The 18,727-nt window shown below is 44.5% G+C and overlaps 1 protein-coding gene across 1 annotated transcript in view; it reads right to left on the reverse strand.

Moving 5' to 3' along the window:
• KIF13B (kinesin family member 13B) overlaps positions 1–18,727 on the reverse strand; it is a 215,279-nt gene that overhangs the window by 7,740 nt on the left and 188,812 nt on the right. The window contains exon 39 of the mRNA XM_077812361.1: positions 2,807–2,869. Coding sequence (XP_077668487.1) covers positions 2,807–2,869 — 63 coding nt within the window. The remainder of the gene's footprint in view (positions 1–2,806; positions 2,870–18,727) is intronic.

Below are 18,727 nucleotides of genomic sequence, written 5' to 3' on the forward strand. Positions count from 1 at the left end.
AACAGCCCATTTTAGTGACGTATTTCTTGGCTGTACAGTTTACGATATATGATGGATCAATAACTTTTGCCAACAAATGTACTCTAAAAGATTAGGATGTCTTTAAATCTTTTTTTTTTTTTTTTGGGGGGGGGGGGGGAAGGGGTGCGGCATGAGGAAGGCAAACTTGTACATATTCTATTTACTAACTCACCGGTGTTTATTTTTGTTTTCTGTTCTAAATTAGTATCCACTGGAGTGGAAAGTTACCTTGAGTTTTCAGATTTAGATAGACAAAGTGGGTGATGCAATATCTTTTATTAGACCAACTTCTGTGGGTGAGAGACAAGCTCTGGAGCCAACAAAGCTCTTCTTCAGGTCTGGGACAGGTACCCCCAGCATCGCAGCAAAATACAAAGTGAAACACATTGTTTAGCATAAGTAGTTAGCACATGTTGTAAGGGACTATTCAAGGTACAGTGGCCCATTAATACCTCTGCAGTCACAGGACAAAAAGAGGGTTACTGGATTACAGATTTTTCTAATAAGCCATAAATACAGTGTCTGTGTTCAGTCCATGATTTGAACTATCTAGCAGAGTAATGAATGTAAGCGCCCAAGCTCCTCTTTTGAAAGTGTTGTGCAGGTTTCCTTTCAGGATGAGGGCTGATAGATCACTCTATAGCTGACCTAAGTGTTCACCACAGGTGATATGTTGTTTTTGCCTTTTATCATTTTCCATTTCATTCAAGAGCATAGTGATTGTCTAGTTTCACCCACATAGTTGCTATTGGGGCATTTAGTGCACTGGATAAGGTATACCACATGTTGTGATGGGCATGATCCATCAATCATCCATCAAGGTGTGCCATAGGGAAAGGGGGTTCTGACAAAAGATGAGATATATGCCATATGCTGCCTGAGCATAACAGCTAGGTCTCTGTGAGCAATTTTTTTTTTTCCAAAGTGCAAGCCAAGATTTTTAAAAAATTCCTTTCATAATCTAGAGACCTATGATGTTGTCTCACCCACCTTTTTTCTTTTTATTTCTTTTCAAGATATTTTCTAGTGCTTTGCCCAATCTAGTTTTAAATGTCCCAAGTGATGGGACTTTCACTCTCCCTTGAGGAGGCTGTTCTAACAGAAACATAAGTGGCATTTAGAGAAAGCAGAATTTGATTAAATTACTGGTGCTTCAGACTCAAAGGCTAGCCTTCTACTGCTGAGTGAAATGTACTACAGAAAAGTTTCTGAAAACGTTATGGTCAATTAAAATATATTTTTAGTTCTTTTATGGGGAAGGGTGCTGTACATGTAGATGCTCTATCCTTTTCTTGGGTTTTCCCTTTTACATAAGCTTTAACACACATTTTATTAAGACAATATAAGCACAATAGGAGAAAACTGATTTGCTACTCATAAGGTTGAAATTCTGCTGAACTGTGGGAGATCATAAGAGTGTTTTCTCTGGAGGTTAGTGCTAGTCTTTTTCATGTTGATTTCATGAATTAGAATGAAATGTAAAACTGAGAATCAAGCTGAACGCTCAGAATAAGAGATACATTCGGTTTATAGAAAGCACCCCAGCCCAGCAATTTGCCTTTCAAAGCAGCAGGCAGCTAAACTTTAGATACTTACCTGCTAATGCAATCATATGATTATATGGTGACCAAACATCCCGATTTTATCAGGACAATCCTGATTTAGGGGACGTGTCCCACGTCCTGACCTTCCATTGGTCGGGACGCCCTTTGTCCCGATATCGGGACCCTCTGGACCGCAGCCGTGGCATCACAGCTGTGCCACCGCTGCTCACCGCTTCCTGGGGCAGCTCCCGGTGCCCGCCCGCCACCAGGAGCACCGTGTGCTGCAGGGGCGGGGCTTGCAGGTGCCAGGAGTGGGCAGAGAGCCCTCTGTGCCTCCCCCCCCCCCCCCGGACCCTAGGAGCAAGAGGGACCTGCCAGATGCTTCCGGGGACGGGAGCCGCCCCAGGTAAGCACCGCCAGGACTCCCCACCTGGGAGGGTATGATGGGGAGTGTCTGGGAGGTGTGTGGGGGGTGCTGGGCTGTGAGGGTGTGGAGGGCACTGGGCAGTGGGGGAAGTTTGTGTGTTTTGGGGTGCTAGGCAGTGGGGGCCTGTTGGGGGGTGCTGGGCAGTGGGGGAGATCTGTGTGTGTCAGGGCACTGGGGGTCTATGTGGGGCATTGTGTAGTTGTGGTGGTGCGGCTGTGGGGAAGGGCACTGGGAGGGAGGAAGGAAGGGAGGGGAATGTGTGCATTGGGAAACTAGCGAGTGGGGGGTTCTGTGTGGGGTGCTGGGCAGGGTGTGTGTGTGCACAGCACTGTGCATTTGTGGTGGAAGGGTTGTAGGAGGGCTCTGGGCATAGTGGATCCGGGGGGCGCTGGGCAAGGGAGCTGTGTGGCACAGCATGGGCCCACCCCCAACAGGAAGGGGCACGCTGGTAGCACAGGGCCAGGCGGACTAGTGTGCCTCTGGCTCCGGTCGGGGCTGGGCACCTGTGTCTGTCTCTCCCCCGAAAACACTGCTCGCCCAATGTGTCCTGATATTTCACTCTTGCGATCTGGTCAACCTATATGATTAGCAAGGCTTTCAAATATAAAAGTGTAACAAGCAATATAAGAGGAGAATTTAGCGGGACATAAAAAACCCTTCCAACCTACATTACAGTTAATTATCTAAGTGAAGTAACAATAAAAATGGAAGAGGTTTGAAGTAACGATGCCAGCAGTAGCCTTTGCATACAGCACTGCTGCTGTTTCCATTGGTTTCCAGCTATAGGATATTGTGGACCATGTAGCGTGCCTACCTGTTTTAACTTTGAGGCATGGGCATCAATGCTGGCAGACTGAACCATAATTCGTGGGACAGGCTGCAGGGGTGAAAAAAAAACCCAGCATTATTCACTTAAAGGATTAAATATTGCTGAACTGGTTTAATTAAAGAGGAAACCTTTAAAATATGTATTTAAAATTCTGGAATAACAAATAGTCTTTACAGGTTTCAGAGTAACAGCCGTGTTAGTCTGTATTCGCAAAAAGAAAAGGAGTCCTTGTGGCACCTTAGAGACTAACCAATTTATTTGAGCATGAGCTTTCGTGAGCTACAGCTCACTTCATCGGATGCATACCGTGGAAACTGCAGCAGACTTTATATATACACAGAGAATATGAAAGAATACCTCCTCCCACCCCACTGTCCTGTGGGAGGAGGTATTCTTTCATATTCTCTGTGTATATATAAAGTCTGCTGCAGTTTCCACGGTATGCATCCGATGGAGTGAGCTGTAGCTCACGAAAGCTCATGCTCAAATAAATTGGTTAGTCTCTAAGGTGCCACAAGTACTCCTTTTCTTTTTGCAAATAGTCTTTAGTGACAGACAAACTGAGCTTTGTTTTTGTTTTTTTTAAATTGGACTCTGAAGACCCACACTATACTATGAGGGGACAAACGAATGTTGTCTTAACCCAGGTAATCAGAACGTCCCTGCATTTCCACACACATGCAACAGCGAGAACTACACAGGGCAAGGTTTTAAAGTGTAAATAAAAAAGATTTTTGTGGTTTGGCCACTAAACAGCTGTTTCTCTGCCAGACTGACCATTGAACATCTCAAGGTAGGAAGTAAAAGGCAGAGGAGTTGCCTATGCTACTTCAGCTGACATCACTGAACAAGCAGACAGATTTGCTATTAGAAACGGCTGAAATTCAATAGAGATTTCAACCTACCTACTCCCCTGCCAAAATGTTCTCCCCGTCTACAACATGAGTCTTACAAGATTTTCAACACTACGTGCTCTATCTCAGTCCGTAAGAAACTACATACCCAGCAGTTCCTTTTGAAAAGAGGCACCACAGCTTACAACATGCAGGATGCTAAACTGAGAAATATGTGCAAAGTGGGTGAGGTTATATCTTTTATTGGACCAACTTCTGTTGGGTGGAGAGAGAGAGAGAGAGAGACAAGCTTTCGAGCTTACACAGAGCTCTCCTTCAGGTCTGGGAAACTAACAAAATGTCACTGCTAAATATGAGATTTGAACAGATTGTTTAGCACAAGTAGTTAACACATATTTCAAGGGTCCATTCAAGGTGAAGTAGCCTGTTAACATCCCTCCAGTCATAGGGAGGAAAGGAGGGTGGGAGGAGCCAGTTGAAGGGGGTTGTTAATGGGTTACAGATTGTTGTAATAAGCCATAAATCCAGTATCTCTGTTCAGTCCATGATTTGTACTGTCCAGCAGAGTAATGAATTGAAGCTCCCAAGCTCATCTTTTGAAAGTGTTGCACAGGACTCATAGGGTCAGATACAGAGAAATCACTCTGTGAAAAGCATTCACCTACAGGTGATGTGGTGTTTTTCTTATTTTCCTGTGAGTTCATTTGAGAGCATAGTGATTGTTTGTTTTCCCCCACATAGCTGCTATTGGGGGCATTTTGTGCACTGGATGAGGTACACCACGTGCAGGATACATGGATCTTGAAACATGTATTCTGGGGGGTGTTGGTCATTGTAGCAGTGGAAATAAGTCTGCAGGTTTTGCATCTGTTGTTCTGTCAGGGTCTGGTGCTGCTTTGACTTGGTGTGTCCTGGTCTGTGGGGAGCTTGCTTCTGATGATGAGCTTGGAGAGGTTGGGGGGTCGTTTGAAGGCCAGAAGAGGCTCAGGGAAGATTTCAGGATGGGGTCCCCACTGAGTGTGGTTTGTAGTTGTTTGATGATATGGGTTCCAGGGTGGGGTGGTAGGTGACAACTAGAGGTACGTAGTCAGAGGGGATTTTATTTCTGTATTGAAGCAGGTTCTCCTGGGGTATTGGGCGGCCCGCACCTCATCCAGTGCTCTAAAAGCCCCAATAGCATTGTCCTACATGATAAGAATATAATGAGAACAGCTGGAAGGGAGAAATGCTTGGAACACCTTCCTTAGAACTGGGAGGTCCAGAATGTTGATGTGCATCCTGGATTCCTGTGGGGTCTATGTTCAACTGCCATGTGGTTTCCTAGGTGCGCTCTCCCACCGTTCCAGGGATGAGTCAGTGATGATCATTCTGTCCAGGGAGGATGGGAGAAAGGGGATTCCCACACAGACTTGTCGTGGGTCCATCTACCACTGGAGGGATGAGTACCTCGGGGGGAAACGGTCAGCATAAGGTTCATGGCATGTCGCATGAGTGAGTAAACCCTCTGAAGCCACATCTGGAGGCAGCGAAGGTGAAGGTGATGAGGCATGTGCATGAGGCCATGTGGCGAAGGAGGGATAGGCAAATCCTGGCTGGGACAGAAGGACTGTTGGCTATGCAGGCAACGAGTTCCTGCAGAGTCTAGAATCTGTCCCTTGGTAGGTAAGTCTGTGCTGTGACTGAGTTGATGGAGGCCCCTAAAGTCCAGGGACTTTGACATTTATGCTGACTCCAAGGGAGGATCAGAGTCTGAGCAACATAGAGGTCGAGATCTGGGTTTCGTCTCTGGATTGCACTGCTACGAGCTAGTTGTCAAGACATGGGAATACAAAGATCCCATAATGCCTCAGATGGGTCATCATAACAGTGAAAACTTTGGTGAATGGTAAGTCCAAATGGCAGGACCCTGTACTGAAAATGCTAAGGGCCTACTGTGAACCTCAGGAACCATCTGTGGGTCAGATCAACGTCTATGTGAAAACAAGTGTTCCGCATATCGAAAGCCGTAAACCCCATGCCTTCTTCTGATGACAGAATGATGGCTGCTAAGGTGACCATATGAAACTTGGATTTGAAGATGAACCAATTGAGACAACGGAGATCCAGGATTGCTTTCTATCCACCCTTCTTTTTGGTATTAGGAAGTAAGTTGAATAGAACCCCATTCCTTGATAATCCGGAGGAACCTGCTCTATCTCCCCTCTTTGTAGAAAGGAGTTTACCTTTAAGGTGAGGATGCTGTTGTCAGAGTGGTCCTTGAGGAGGGAACTGGACCCGATCTTGTTGTGGCAGTTTTTCAGCAAAGTCCTCCAGTTTGCTGTAGTTCAGGAAGTTGTATTTGGCAAGCAATGCTTGATAATTCAAAATCCTGAACTGGAGGCAAGCTGAGGAGAAGACTTTGTATTCCAGAAGGTCCAATCAGCTGGAGTGGAGCGTGGGTACTGCTGTTTGGACCGATCCGTCGCAGCCTGTACCACAAGGGAACTGGGGTGGGGAGTGAAAAAAGAAACTCAGACCCCTTAGCTGGTACATAGTATTTCTTTTCTGCCCCTTTGGGGGTAGGTGTGCATGTGGCCGGAGCATGCCAAACTGTTTGAGCTGGTTGGAGGACGGCATTGTTGACTGGCAGAGCAACCTAGTACCGATGAGTGAGGGATGCACAGGAGTTGATGTTGTGTGTCTTGTACCTCGTCCAGGGGGATGTGAAGTTCACCCACCACCCTCCGCAGGAGATCTTGGAACTGCTGAAAGTCATCTGGGGTGAAAGTGTCTGCAACATCTGGTGCAGACGACAAAAAACAGTCCTGCTTCAGCTGTGCTGCTGGAACCGGACTCAGTGGTTCCTCCTCCGTGATTGGCTTGGAGTGTCTTCTTGAGGGCACTCTAGACAGGGAGACAGAAGTCTCCCTAATAGAACGGGTGAGTTCTGAGGGTGGGTACTGGGGCCAGAGTCCAGAAAAGAGGCCAGCATGACAGATCCGGAGGGTGCTGCGTCAGGCCCCAGGGCATAGGAAATCAGCGGCTCCTCTGTGGTTGGAGAGGAGGATATTGCCACAATGTAGACCACTTCTTCGGGTACTCATAGTGGCAGTAAGGGATGGGTAGCCCCTGCACTTCATCCGAATCCCCTGAGTACAAAAATTCAGACACTGGTTCCATCGGCAGTACTGTTGAAGCCAGTGGAAGCATGTAGACCAGGGGTGGGCAAACTACGGCCTGGGGGCTGCATCTGACGCATCAGACATTTTAATCTGGACCTTGAGCACCCGCTGGGGAGTGAGGTCCAGGGCTTGCCCTGCTCCGGTGCTCCAGCCAGGGAGAGGGGTTGGGGGTTTGCCCTGCTCTGCTCATGCCATGGCTCTGTTCAGCTCCCAGAAGCACTGGCATATCCCTGCTCCTGCTCCTACATGTAGGGGCAGCCAGGGGGCTCTGCATGTTGCCCCTGCCCCAAGCGCCACCCCTGCAGCTCCCATTGGCTTGGAACCAAGGGCAATGGGAGCTGCAGGGACGGTGCAGCGTGCACAGCCGCCTGGCCGTGCCTCCATGTAGGAGCCGGGGGGGGGGGGGGAGATGCCGCTGCTTCCAGGAGCTCCTTGAGGTAAGCACTGCCCAGAGCCTGCACCCCGACCCCCCCTCATGTGCCTCAACCCACAACCCCAGCCCTGATCCCTCCTCCCACCCTCAGAACCCCTCGGTCCCAGCCTGGAGCTCCCTCCTGCACTCCCAACCCCTTATACCCAGCCCCACCCCCTTGCCCCAGCCTGGAGCCCCTTCCTGCACCCTGAATTCCTCATTTCTGACCTCAGCCCCCAATTTCTTGAGCATTCATGTCCCGCCATACAATTTCCATACCCAGATGTGGCCCTCGGGCCAAAAAGTTTGCCCACCCCAATGTAGACCATTGGAGGACATGGTGAAGGGTGTTTTGACTGCAGCATGTCCTGGGTGGGAGATCTGGCCTCCCTAGAGGCGGATGGTAGCAGAAGGCATGGAGATCTTGGCTCTACCACAGCAGTTCCTGGGGCTCTGGAGCCCTTCCCGATTTCCCTGGCGTTAATGGTACTCTTTCTATAGTGGGAATTGGCACCAGAGTGGTGGACTTTCCTGGAGTGGGCGGATCCCATACCTTAAGGGTGGGCCTCCATTGACGGTGTGTTGGGCTCGTTACCTGGTGCTGATAGATCTGCTGGTTTGTGCAGATTCTTGTCGTATTTATGCATCTTGTAGTGCGCTGCTTCCCCATGGCTGGTGCTTGCGGAAGAAGCATCCCATTTCTTTGGTTTGGAGGAAGACTTACTGCCATGTTTACGTGCCTGCTTCCTTACCTCCAGACTAGGCCCCGACATGGGGTCCATAGTGTTGGCACTGACAGAGCCAGACTCAGTCTCCATAGCCAGCAGCGTTAATCCTGGCTGTTATCAGGTGATGTATGGGGGAGTTCCCAGCCTGGGTCCAAATGAGGTCTTATGGCGACTTCCATGAGATGCTTCTTGAGGCGGAGAGCCTGCCCATCTCAGGTATGGCTCGGGAAGGATTGGCAGATACTTCACCTGGATGAAATGTGGGCTTCTCCCAAGCAGCCTAAGCAGCACTGATGTTTATCGCTGACCAAAGAAGAACACGGGCAGGAGGCACAGATTTTAAAGCCTAGGGTCTTTGGCATAGTCCAGTAACCGTGTGTGTGTGTTGGGTGTTTACCCGGAAACAGATCCCCCAAAGTCCTAATTCTAGTCCAGTAACCATGTGTGTGTGTTGGGTGTTTACCCGGAAACAGATCCCCCAAAGTCCTAATTCTACTCCAAATAACTATTAAAACAGTAAAACAGCATAGCACTAGTAAAACTATATACAATTAAACTCTCTTTAAAAGGTGCGTCACACACAAGAGAACATTGATGGTCCGGGTCAGGACCATGCGTCGATTAGAAGGAACTGGTGACATGGTTGGTCCACCCCGCCCTTTCTCACCTTGGATGAAACCATGAGGCAAAGCAAGGGCACATGTGCAGACTAATGGATACTGCTACTTGAAAAATCTCCAGCTCTGAACGCATGGTGCAATGTGTAAACCCTCAGTGGAATACAATAGGGATCATCACTCGAAGAAGTGTGAACTACTCCCATTCATCTCTATGAAGTAACGATTATTTAATTGTTGTCATTGTTAAATATTTCACTTCTGATCAAAGCACATTAAAAAGGAAAGGGACTATCTTTAAATTATGCATAAAATCTGCACCTTTTATGGTGAGCAATGGCTCATTTTGGTGTCATAAATAAGGTGGCATTTAGGAGAGTATCACCTCTCCACCCACCAACCTGATCCCTGGAACTAAAAGGCCAAGGAGTAAATCCCAGGAAGGCGTCTGAGCCTCACCAAGGAGGACCCAATCCGGCAGAGCCCAGCAGGGCACCTAACCTTCTCCACCCCCAAACAAGCTTGGTCTCCTCTACAGCAGCAGGGCCTGGTCTGTTCTGATTGGTGTGAGGCCAGGTAGCCCCTCCCTGGCTTTAATGGCAACTGCTCCTCCCTCTGCTGGAGACTGTTTGCATCTGAACCTCTCTGAGGGGAAACCAAGTCTGGGGAACCCATCAAAAGATTAGTAATCATATGTAACATCTCTACTCCTTACAATCTACTATGAGTGGCATCTGAAGCAGGAGCAGCTAGGGAGAATGGCATTATTTTTCCCTCGTCATTCCTGGCTCAACCTTTCAAGTATTTACTAGAGCACAGTCCTTACCACCAAGAGTTATAATTATAAGTCTACACAAGTATTGTTAGTGATTTAGGGTCTTGGAGAGGCAGTGTGTTCCAACAGACAGAGAATGTCATTTAGACTTAGGCACTCTATTCTCAACTCTGGCAGTGACACCATGTGTCACAACCTCTGCCTCAGTTTCCCCATCTGTAAAATACAGATGTTACAATATCCTCGTTTGGAAAGTGCTTTGAGATCTATGGATAAAAAAATGCTATAGAAGTGATCACAATGATCTTAAATAGTTTTCTTATTTTGACATTTTTCAGTTCTTTTATTTTTAGCGTAGCACCATGCTAGTCTGTATCCGCAAAAAGAAAAAGGAGTACTTGTGGCACCTTAAAGACTAACAAATTTATTTGAGCATAAGCTTTCGTGAGCTACAGCTCACTTCATCGGATGCATTCAATGGAAAATACAGTGGGGAGATGTATATATACAGAGAACATGAAACAATGGGTGTTACAATACACACTGTAATGAGGATGATCAGGTAAGGTGAGCTATTATCAGCAGGAGAGCTGGGGGGAGGGTGAGGAACCTTTTGTAGTGATAATCAAGGTGGGTCATTTTCAGCAGTTGACAAGAACGTCTGAGGAACACTGGGGGAAGGGCGGGGGGAGAGATAAATATGGGGAAATAGTTTTACTTTGTGTAATGACCTATCCACTCTCAGTCTTTATTCAAGCCTAAGTTAACTGTATCCGGTTTGCAAATTAATTCCAATTCAGCAGTCTCTCGCTGGAGTGTGTTTTTGAAGTTTTTTTGTTGAAGAATTGCCACTTTTAGGTCTGTAATTGAATGACCAAAGAGATTGAAGTGTTCTCCGACTGGTTTTTGAATGTTATAATTCTTGACATCTGATTTGTGTCCATTTATTCTTTTATGTAGAGACTGTCCAGTTTGGCCAATCTACATGGCAGAGGGGCATTGCTGGCACATGATGGCATATATCACATTGGTAGATGTGCAGCTGACTGAGCCTCTGACAGAGTGCTTCCGCCGACGTGCACGGGCTGAAATTGTGGAAAAGCAGCATCACTTGCCCCATAAGCTTAGCCGTGCAGAACACAATGCCATCCACAGCCTCAGAAACAACTCTGACATCTTAATCAAAAAGGCTGACAAAGGAGGTGCTGTCGTCGTCATGAATAGGTCGGAATATGAACAAGAGGCTGCTAGGCAGCTCTCCAACACCACTTTCTACAAGCCATTACCCTCTGATCCCACTGAGGGTTACCAAAAGAAACTACACCATTTGCTCAAGAAACTCCCTGAAAAAGTACAAGAACAAATCTGCACAGACACACCCCTGGAACCCCGACCAGGGGTATTCTATCTGCCACCCAAGATCCATAAACCTGGAAATCCTGGACACCCCATCATCTCAGGCATTGGCATCCTGACAGCAGGATTGTCTGGCTATGTAGACTCCCTCCTCAGGCCCTATGCTACCAGCACTCCCAGCTACCTTCGAGACACCATTGACTTCCTGAGGAAACTACAATCCATCGGTGATCTTCCTAAAAACACCATCCTGGCCACTATAGATGTAGAAGCCCTCTACAACAACATTCCACACAAAGATGGACGACAAGCCGTCATGAACATGACGCCGTCCCCGATAATGTCACGGCAAACCTGGTGGCTGAACTTTGTGACTTTGTCCTCACCCATAACTATTTCACATTTGGGGGACAATGTATACCTTCAAATCAGTGGCACTGCTATGGGTACCCGCATGGCCCCACAGTATGCCAACATTTTTATGGCTGATTTAGAACAACGCTTCCTCAGCTCTCGTCCCCTAATGCCCCTACTCTACTTGCACTACATTGATGACATCTTCATCATCTGGACCCATGGAAAAGAAGCCCTTGAGGAATTCCACCACGATTTTGACAATTTCCATCCCACCATCAACCTCAGCCTGGACCAGTCCACACAAGAGATCCACTTCCCGGACACTACGGTGCTAATAAGCGATGGTCACATAAACACCACCCTAAACCGGAAACCTACTGACTGCTATGCCTACCTACATGCCTCCAGCTTTCATCCAGACCACACCACATGATCCATCGTCTACAGCCAAGCTCTACGATACAACCGCATTTGCTCCAACCCCTCAGACAGAGACAAACACCTACAAGATCTCTATCAAGCATTCTTACAACTACAATAGCCACAGGCTGAAGTGAAGAAACAGATTGACAGAGCCAGAAGAGTACCCAGAAGTCACCTACTACAGGACAGGACCAACAAAGACAATAACAGCCATCACCTTCAGCCACCAACTAAAACCTCTCCAACGTATCATCAAGGATCTACAACCTATCCTGAAGGATGACCCATCACTCTCACAGATCTTGGGAGACAGGCCAGTCCTTGCTTACAGACAGCCCCCCAACCTGAAGCAAATGCTCACCAGCAACCACACACCACACAACAGAACACAAGAACCTATCCTTGCAACAAAGCCCGTTGCCAACTGTGTCCACATATCTATTCAGGGGACACCATCATAGGGCCTAATGACATCAGCCACGCTATCAGAGGCTCGTTCACCTGCACATCTACCAATGTGATATATGCCATCATGTGCCAGCAATGCTCCCCTGCCATGTACAATGGCCAAACTGGACAGTCTCTACGTAAAAGAATAAATGGACAAAAATCAGATGTCAAGAATTATAACATTCAAAAACCAGTCGGAGAACACTTCATCTCTTTGGTCACTCGATTACAGACCTAAAATTGGCAATTCTTCAACAAAAAAACTTCAAAAACAGACTCCAACGAGAGACTGCTGAATTGAAATTAATCTGCAAACTGGATACAAGTAACTTAGGCTTGAATAAAGACTGGGAGTGGACGGGTCATTACACAAAGTAAAACTATTTCCCCATATTTATCTCTCCTCCTCCCCCCCGCCCCCCGCCACACTGTCCCTCACACGTTCTTGTCAACTGCTGGAAATGGCCCACCTTGATTATCACTACAAAAGGTGTTCTCTCCCCCACCCCCCCCGCTCTCCTGCAGGTAATAGCTCACCTTACCTGATCACTCTCATTACAGTGTGTATGGTAACACCCATTGTTTCATGTTCTCTGTGTATATAAATCTCCCCACTGTATTTTTCACTGAATGCATCCGATGAAGTGAGCTGTAGCTCACAAAAGCTTATGCTCAAATAAATCTGTTAGTCTCTAAGGTGCCACAAGTACTCCTTTTCTTTTTATTTTTAGCATTATTCACCTGGCCTTCAAAAAAATAGAAAACCCCACACTTTCCTGTATTTTATCAAAAACCTTCAGTCTTTACAGCATGTAAATCCATAACATTTAAAAGCCCTGTTGATATCAAACAAAAGAAATACAACAGTTTTATCATTCCTCATCAACTGCTAAAATACCATTCTCCTCCTGAAAGTATGACACACACAAAAACTCTTAAGATACCTTTGCCAGACAACTTTTTTTTAAAGTATGGAGCAAAAAAGCAATTATCAAAAGTGGCACTTAACCAACTTTGCTGTTGATAGGAAACGGACTGGTAAGATACTTTTTACTCTCATCGGGTAGTAAAGGTATTAAAACAAATATTTGTTATGAACCGTAGTCAAGTTAGTTGGGGGGAAATGATAAGTATTAATGCAATTTGTTATAACAACTTGTGTTTATGAGAAGACATGCACTGGATGAAATATAGGTCTCTGCATCCAGAGCCACATTCCGTATTCAAATGCTTGAGAAGAGTTCCCATTAAAGTAAACAGTGGCTGCACATACATTTGAGAGGCAGAATATGGCCCTTGGTCTATTCATTCAGGCCTCCCATACAGATAATTTCTGGCATATGATCTACAATGAATTGACAAACCTTGACCGAAAGAGAATGTCAAAGAACCCAGTTTGGTAATAGCTACCCAGTAAGAGTTGCTAAACACAATTTGTTTTAGATTTTATAAAAAAGAGTTATTCATGTTAAAAATATAAATAATTGTGTAGGACATTTGGAGACTTCACAACTGTGTAGCCAATCACTATATTGTGACCTAGAAAAGTCTACTATACGTGTCCTGTTAAATAGTTCTCTAGTTCAGAAATTTAAAAATCATATGAATTCTAACAATTAAGAGACTTACAGTGATAAAAAGAAATATTAAGTCACTTCTTTAAAAAGTTGCTTGAAAGGAGATAGGATGGCTTGGGGGACTGGTAATGAAAAACAGAGCTTTTCAACTCTAGGTCACTGGATTAAATCCTAAAATGCTTAGTTTTAAGCATGTGATTAGTCCCACTGAAGTTAAAGTTAAGCACACAAGTAGACCTGTTAAACACATACTTATATGCTTTGCTGGAGTGCTCCAGATCTTACTATTAATCTGGGGCTTGATTCTGCAAGGTTTGTAGACCTACGTGAAATGAGTTGGACTGAGAATACCAGATCCCAGCAGGCAGGTGATCATATCACAAAAACCTCCACCATAATAGGCACTTGTTTGCCCATTCACTGTATCAGAAGAGAGGGCAAGGACTGATTGGGCCAGGGATCCTAGAATTACCCTCCAATTTAGAAGTTGTCCCTTGAGGTCATGGTTAAAGCACACTAGCAGGGCATTAATCAGGGAGTTTCCACTGCTGTTGCCTATGCTGCGCCTTCTCTGAAGATGGGGATGGACTTCAGCTGCAAGGATTGTCAGTCGGACAGCACTACAGTCACACGGCCATTTCAAAAAAGCTGCTGAAAAATTCTTTACTTGGGTATAACATCCAATAATAATTTCATTAAATGTAAATTTGTCAGTTTGAGAACCTAAGATTTACTTTCATGAGCTACTCACACATTGTATTTAGTGCAAAATTAAATATATATTGTTGCTTGTTCAGTTAATTTATTTCATTCCTAATTCCAAGCAGAAAGATTAAAAGGTTAATTTGTAACAAGATTTTTAAAAATTTCAGATTTTCTGAGTTTCACTAGTTTGCTTTACATAATCATTCTCATTACAACTGTATTTAAAAGGATGATATGGGAAGCTGAATTTGGCAAGAAACTGATGCCTTAACAACTCAGTCAACAAGAATTAGATGCATATTAGCTCAGTTGGCCATGAAGGATCTGTTGAGCCACGCTGATTAAAGCACACAAATGATTATTCAAACCTTTAAAAAAGCCTTTTAGAGATATGTTTAAAAAAAGGATTTTATGATTCCAAATTATTTATATTTGATTAGAGGACAGAAGTCCTTTCAATCATGGTAAGAATCATGCACATCTATGGCACTACATAAATAATTGTATGTATGCCAAAGAAAGCAGTTTGCTTATCTGGGTGGGTTTCATTATTTTCTACATTAGTTACTAAACCTGTGTCAGAAGGTCAAAGACAACAATTTTGTTAGCTGCCCTCTTCTCCTGTGCCATATCGCTGCATTTCTGGAACGCAACCAAACAGCAATGAATTATGACATTAGAATACAGAAACTCAGACAAGAGATTCTTCTGTAAGGGAGCTGTGACACAAAAATACGTTTCATTTCAGCAATATGCTAACAAAATCTATTCACCTAGGCACTCAGATACTTCTGTGGCTCCCCTCATATTAGTATCTGGAGAGAGAAAAAATGAATCTTCAGAAATATTTTAAAACCGTTGATTAAGTTCACACCGGCCTGAGGAGTCTGCTTTTGCCACTGCAATGACTCTGAAAAGGTATGGACTGCACTTTGATATGTACATTGTAAATACCAACACACAGTGATATCTTAAAATGCCACTACATGAGCAGTTCAGACAGACCAAAATGGTCACAATGTGAAGAATAAATCTGTCTTGCTCAGACTATGGAATCAACAATATGCTAATAAAGAAATAAAGCTTCAACTACATGCACCTAATATAATTAAGCAAATATATAGCTAGAAACTAGAAAGATTCAACCCCCACCCTTCCCTCCTCCACACATGGAATTTAAAATAATTAATTTTCCCCATCAACAATAAGAATGGAAAAAAACAAATTCTGCATGTGGCATCACTAACTTGTTTTAAGAACGAACAATGGAAAGTACAGAACGAGTCAAATAATCACAAATGGTTAAAGAATATAGCTGCTTTTTATTTATGAAATACTGGCAATTAATTTAAAGGCACCAGATTCGTCAGAGAGAATGTGTATTTTCTAACTTAAAAGTATATAAACAGCTTCATCAGCAGCCAATCTTTTAGGTATATAAACAGCTTCATCGGAAGCTGATCTGCTAGTTACACGAAGAATCCTATTATGCCAAATTAATTCAATCTAACTAATTAGAGAGCAGGAAGTTCTTTCAATTATTTTATGTGCTGTCTGAGAAACACACTTGAATACGAGAGCAGGTTTCATTAATTGCGGTTCATTATTCTCCAGATTAGTTACTAAACTTGCATCAGAAGGTCAAAGACAGCAATTTTGACAACTGCCACCAGCTTCACTGTAATGTCTTTGCATTTCTGGAACCCAGACAGCAATTGATTACAAACAAAAAATGGAACTGGAAGAGACCATCTTGCTAAGGAAACACATACAAAAACGTATCTTACCTTAAGGCAGATGCCTACTTAACCAAAGGATATGGAGGAAATAAGAATCTACTGTTGAAAATTTTTGATAATTTTCAGAACAAGTACTCAAAACCTTTGGTTTTTGCTGTAGATTAGTATTCGAACTTTTCAAATTATGGCTTCACCAAAAGAAAATATGTTTAAATTTGGGAACATACACTTGCCCACCCTCTGAGAACTGCTTAGTCATGGTGAAGGAGAGGTACTCACCTTGTGCAGTAGGTGGAGTTTGAGATGGGTGCTCCACTTCAAACAGGCTTATGCCCCATGCACCTTTGATCGGAGATTTTTGGTCGCAGTGGCTGTTTGGCCTGCACATGTGCACTACACACCCTGGTGTTCTGCACCAAGGACATATAGTGCTGTACGGGCAGACTGCCCTCAAAGAGTCCTGTACAGAAAACTCCAATGCCAAATGGAGGGACACTCATCTTGAAGAACTCCAATTATTGCACAGGGTGAGTAACCTCTCCTCCTTTGAGAAGTGCCCCCACTTCAACTGACTTCAGAGCAGTATCCTCAACAGGAGGAGGTAGCTTCAGAGTTGAGTCCAATACTGAAGAGAAGACTGCATTCCCAAAGACAGCAATTGATCTGGAAGAATGAACCACTGTGTGGTACTTGGAAAATGTATGTACTAAAGACCAAATTGCAGCCTTGAAGATCTCAACAATGGGAACCATGTCAGAGAGGTAGAGAGAGACCTCATGGAATGGGCTAATTCTCTAAGAAGAGATAAACAGGCGTATGCATAGGAAGAAATAATACACCCAGAAATCCATATTGCAAGTTTCTAGATGGAGACTGTGGACATTTGGACCTGTCAGCTATTGACACATCTTGGAGACTTTTTAAATGATCTGGTTCTGTTCAAATAAAAGGCCAACACCCCCTGATGCCTAGGGTATGGAAGGCAGCATCCTCCCTGCTCTGGTGTGGTTTCAGGAAGAAAACTGGGAGATGGATGACTTGATTGATATGAAATTCAAACAATACCTTAGGTAGAAGTTTAGGATGTGAATGTGATGAGACTACCTTTCAAGGACACTGTAAAGAGAGGATCCACTAATAAAGACCCCATTTCCCCAACTCTTCAAGCAGAAGTGATGGCCACCAAGAAAGCCATTTTCATGGATAGGTGAAGAAGAGAATAGATTTGAAAGGGGATTTCATAAGACATTTGAGTATGAAATTTAAATCCCATATAGGAGTGGGTTCTCTAACATAAGGATAAAGGTTCCTCAATCCCATAATGAATTTTGTCATGGTGAAGGAACAAACACTGCGAATCCCTCAATTGGGGAATGAAAGACTGAGAGCCACCAAGCGAACCCTGACAGAACTCATAGATAATTCTGACTAATTCCAGCAGATACTCAAAGGCTGCAGAAAGTGAAGAATGAACGGACAATAGATGTCACTGATCACACCAGTGGTGAAATCTTTTCCATTTCTGCAAGTAAGTATGATGCATAGATCTTTTCCTACTATTTAATATCTGCTATACCTCTGCAGAACAGGAAATCTCTATTCCTGCGAACAATCCATTAACCAAGCCTGGAGGCGAAGAATTCCCAGGTTGGGACAGAGTCTACTGTTATCTTGGGGGGGAAGGTTGGAAATGGATGAAAGACTCATAGCTGGACAAACCAGGAAGAGTACCAGGGTTGTCTGGGTCATGTTCGAACTATTACTATGATCTTGGCTTTGTCTTGCTTGATCTTGTTTACCACTTTCAATCTCAGGGCCATTGGAAGAAATGCATACAGAAGGCCTCTCATCCACAAATGAGGAAAGCATCTCCCAGTGAGTGAGGGCCCAAACCCCCTTTCAAGCAAAATAGTTTGTGCTTCCTGTTCGTAGTTGTGGCAAAGAGATGCACTTTTGGAATGCCCCAACTCACAAAAATGTGATTGAGAAACTAGGAGTCCAACTCCGATTCATAGTCCTGGAAGAAGTGCCTGCTGAGGTCATTGGCCTACATGTTTTGTATGCCCAGGAAGTAGGCTGCTGAAATTAGGATGTGGTTGGCTATATACCAGTTCCATAGCCTCATTGCTTCAGCACAAAGAGAAGAGTATCTCATTCCCCCTGCTAGCTGATATAGAACATGCAGGCTACATTGTCATGATTTTTGTGGAACTGTTGCTGACTAATGGCAGGAAGTGGATACAGGCATTCCTTACTGCCTTCACCTCCAGGAGGTTGATATGTAACTGTGCCCTGAATGGTATGGATCCCTAAATGCCCTTCCCAACCTGCCAGAGACACATCTGTCATTATGGTGATGGTTGGGAAGACTTGGATGAATGGAACACCTGCACAAACATTGTGTAGGTCTTTCCACAAGTTGGGAGAGTCTCATACCTGATAAGGGACTGACACCAGCTTGTTCAGGTTGTGTTTGTCCAGGGTATAAACCATCCTGAGCCAACCCTGGAAACACCAACGCATGACGTGGCATATTGTGTCACAAAGGTACATGCTGTCACTTGTCCAAGTAATTGAAAACTATTTCTTGTTAATGTCTGTGGACTGATGTGTATTTTTGAGATAAGGCCTTCCACTACTTCCTATCAGAATCTATTAGACTCTATTGTCTAATAGATCTCACTTTTCAATTAGTATCAACAAAAATTTCTAAAGTTTCCCTTTGCTTAATTTCATCCCTCTTCTTCTAGTT

This window comes from Eretmochelys imbricata, chromosome 3 (genome assembly GCF_965152235.1).
Source record: "Eretmochelys imbricata isolate rEreImb1 chromosome 3, rEreImb1.hap1, whole genome shotgun sequence".
NCBI lineage: Eukaryota > Metazoa > Chordata > Testudines > Cheloniidae > Eretmochelys > Eretmochelys imbricata.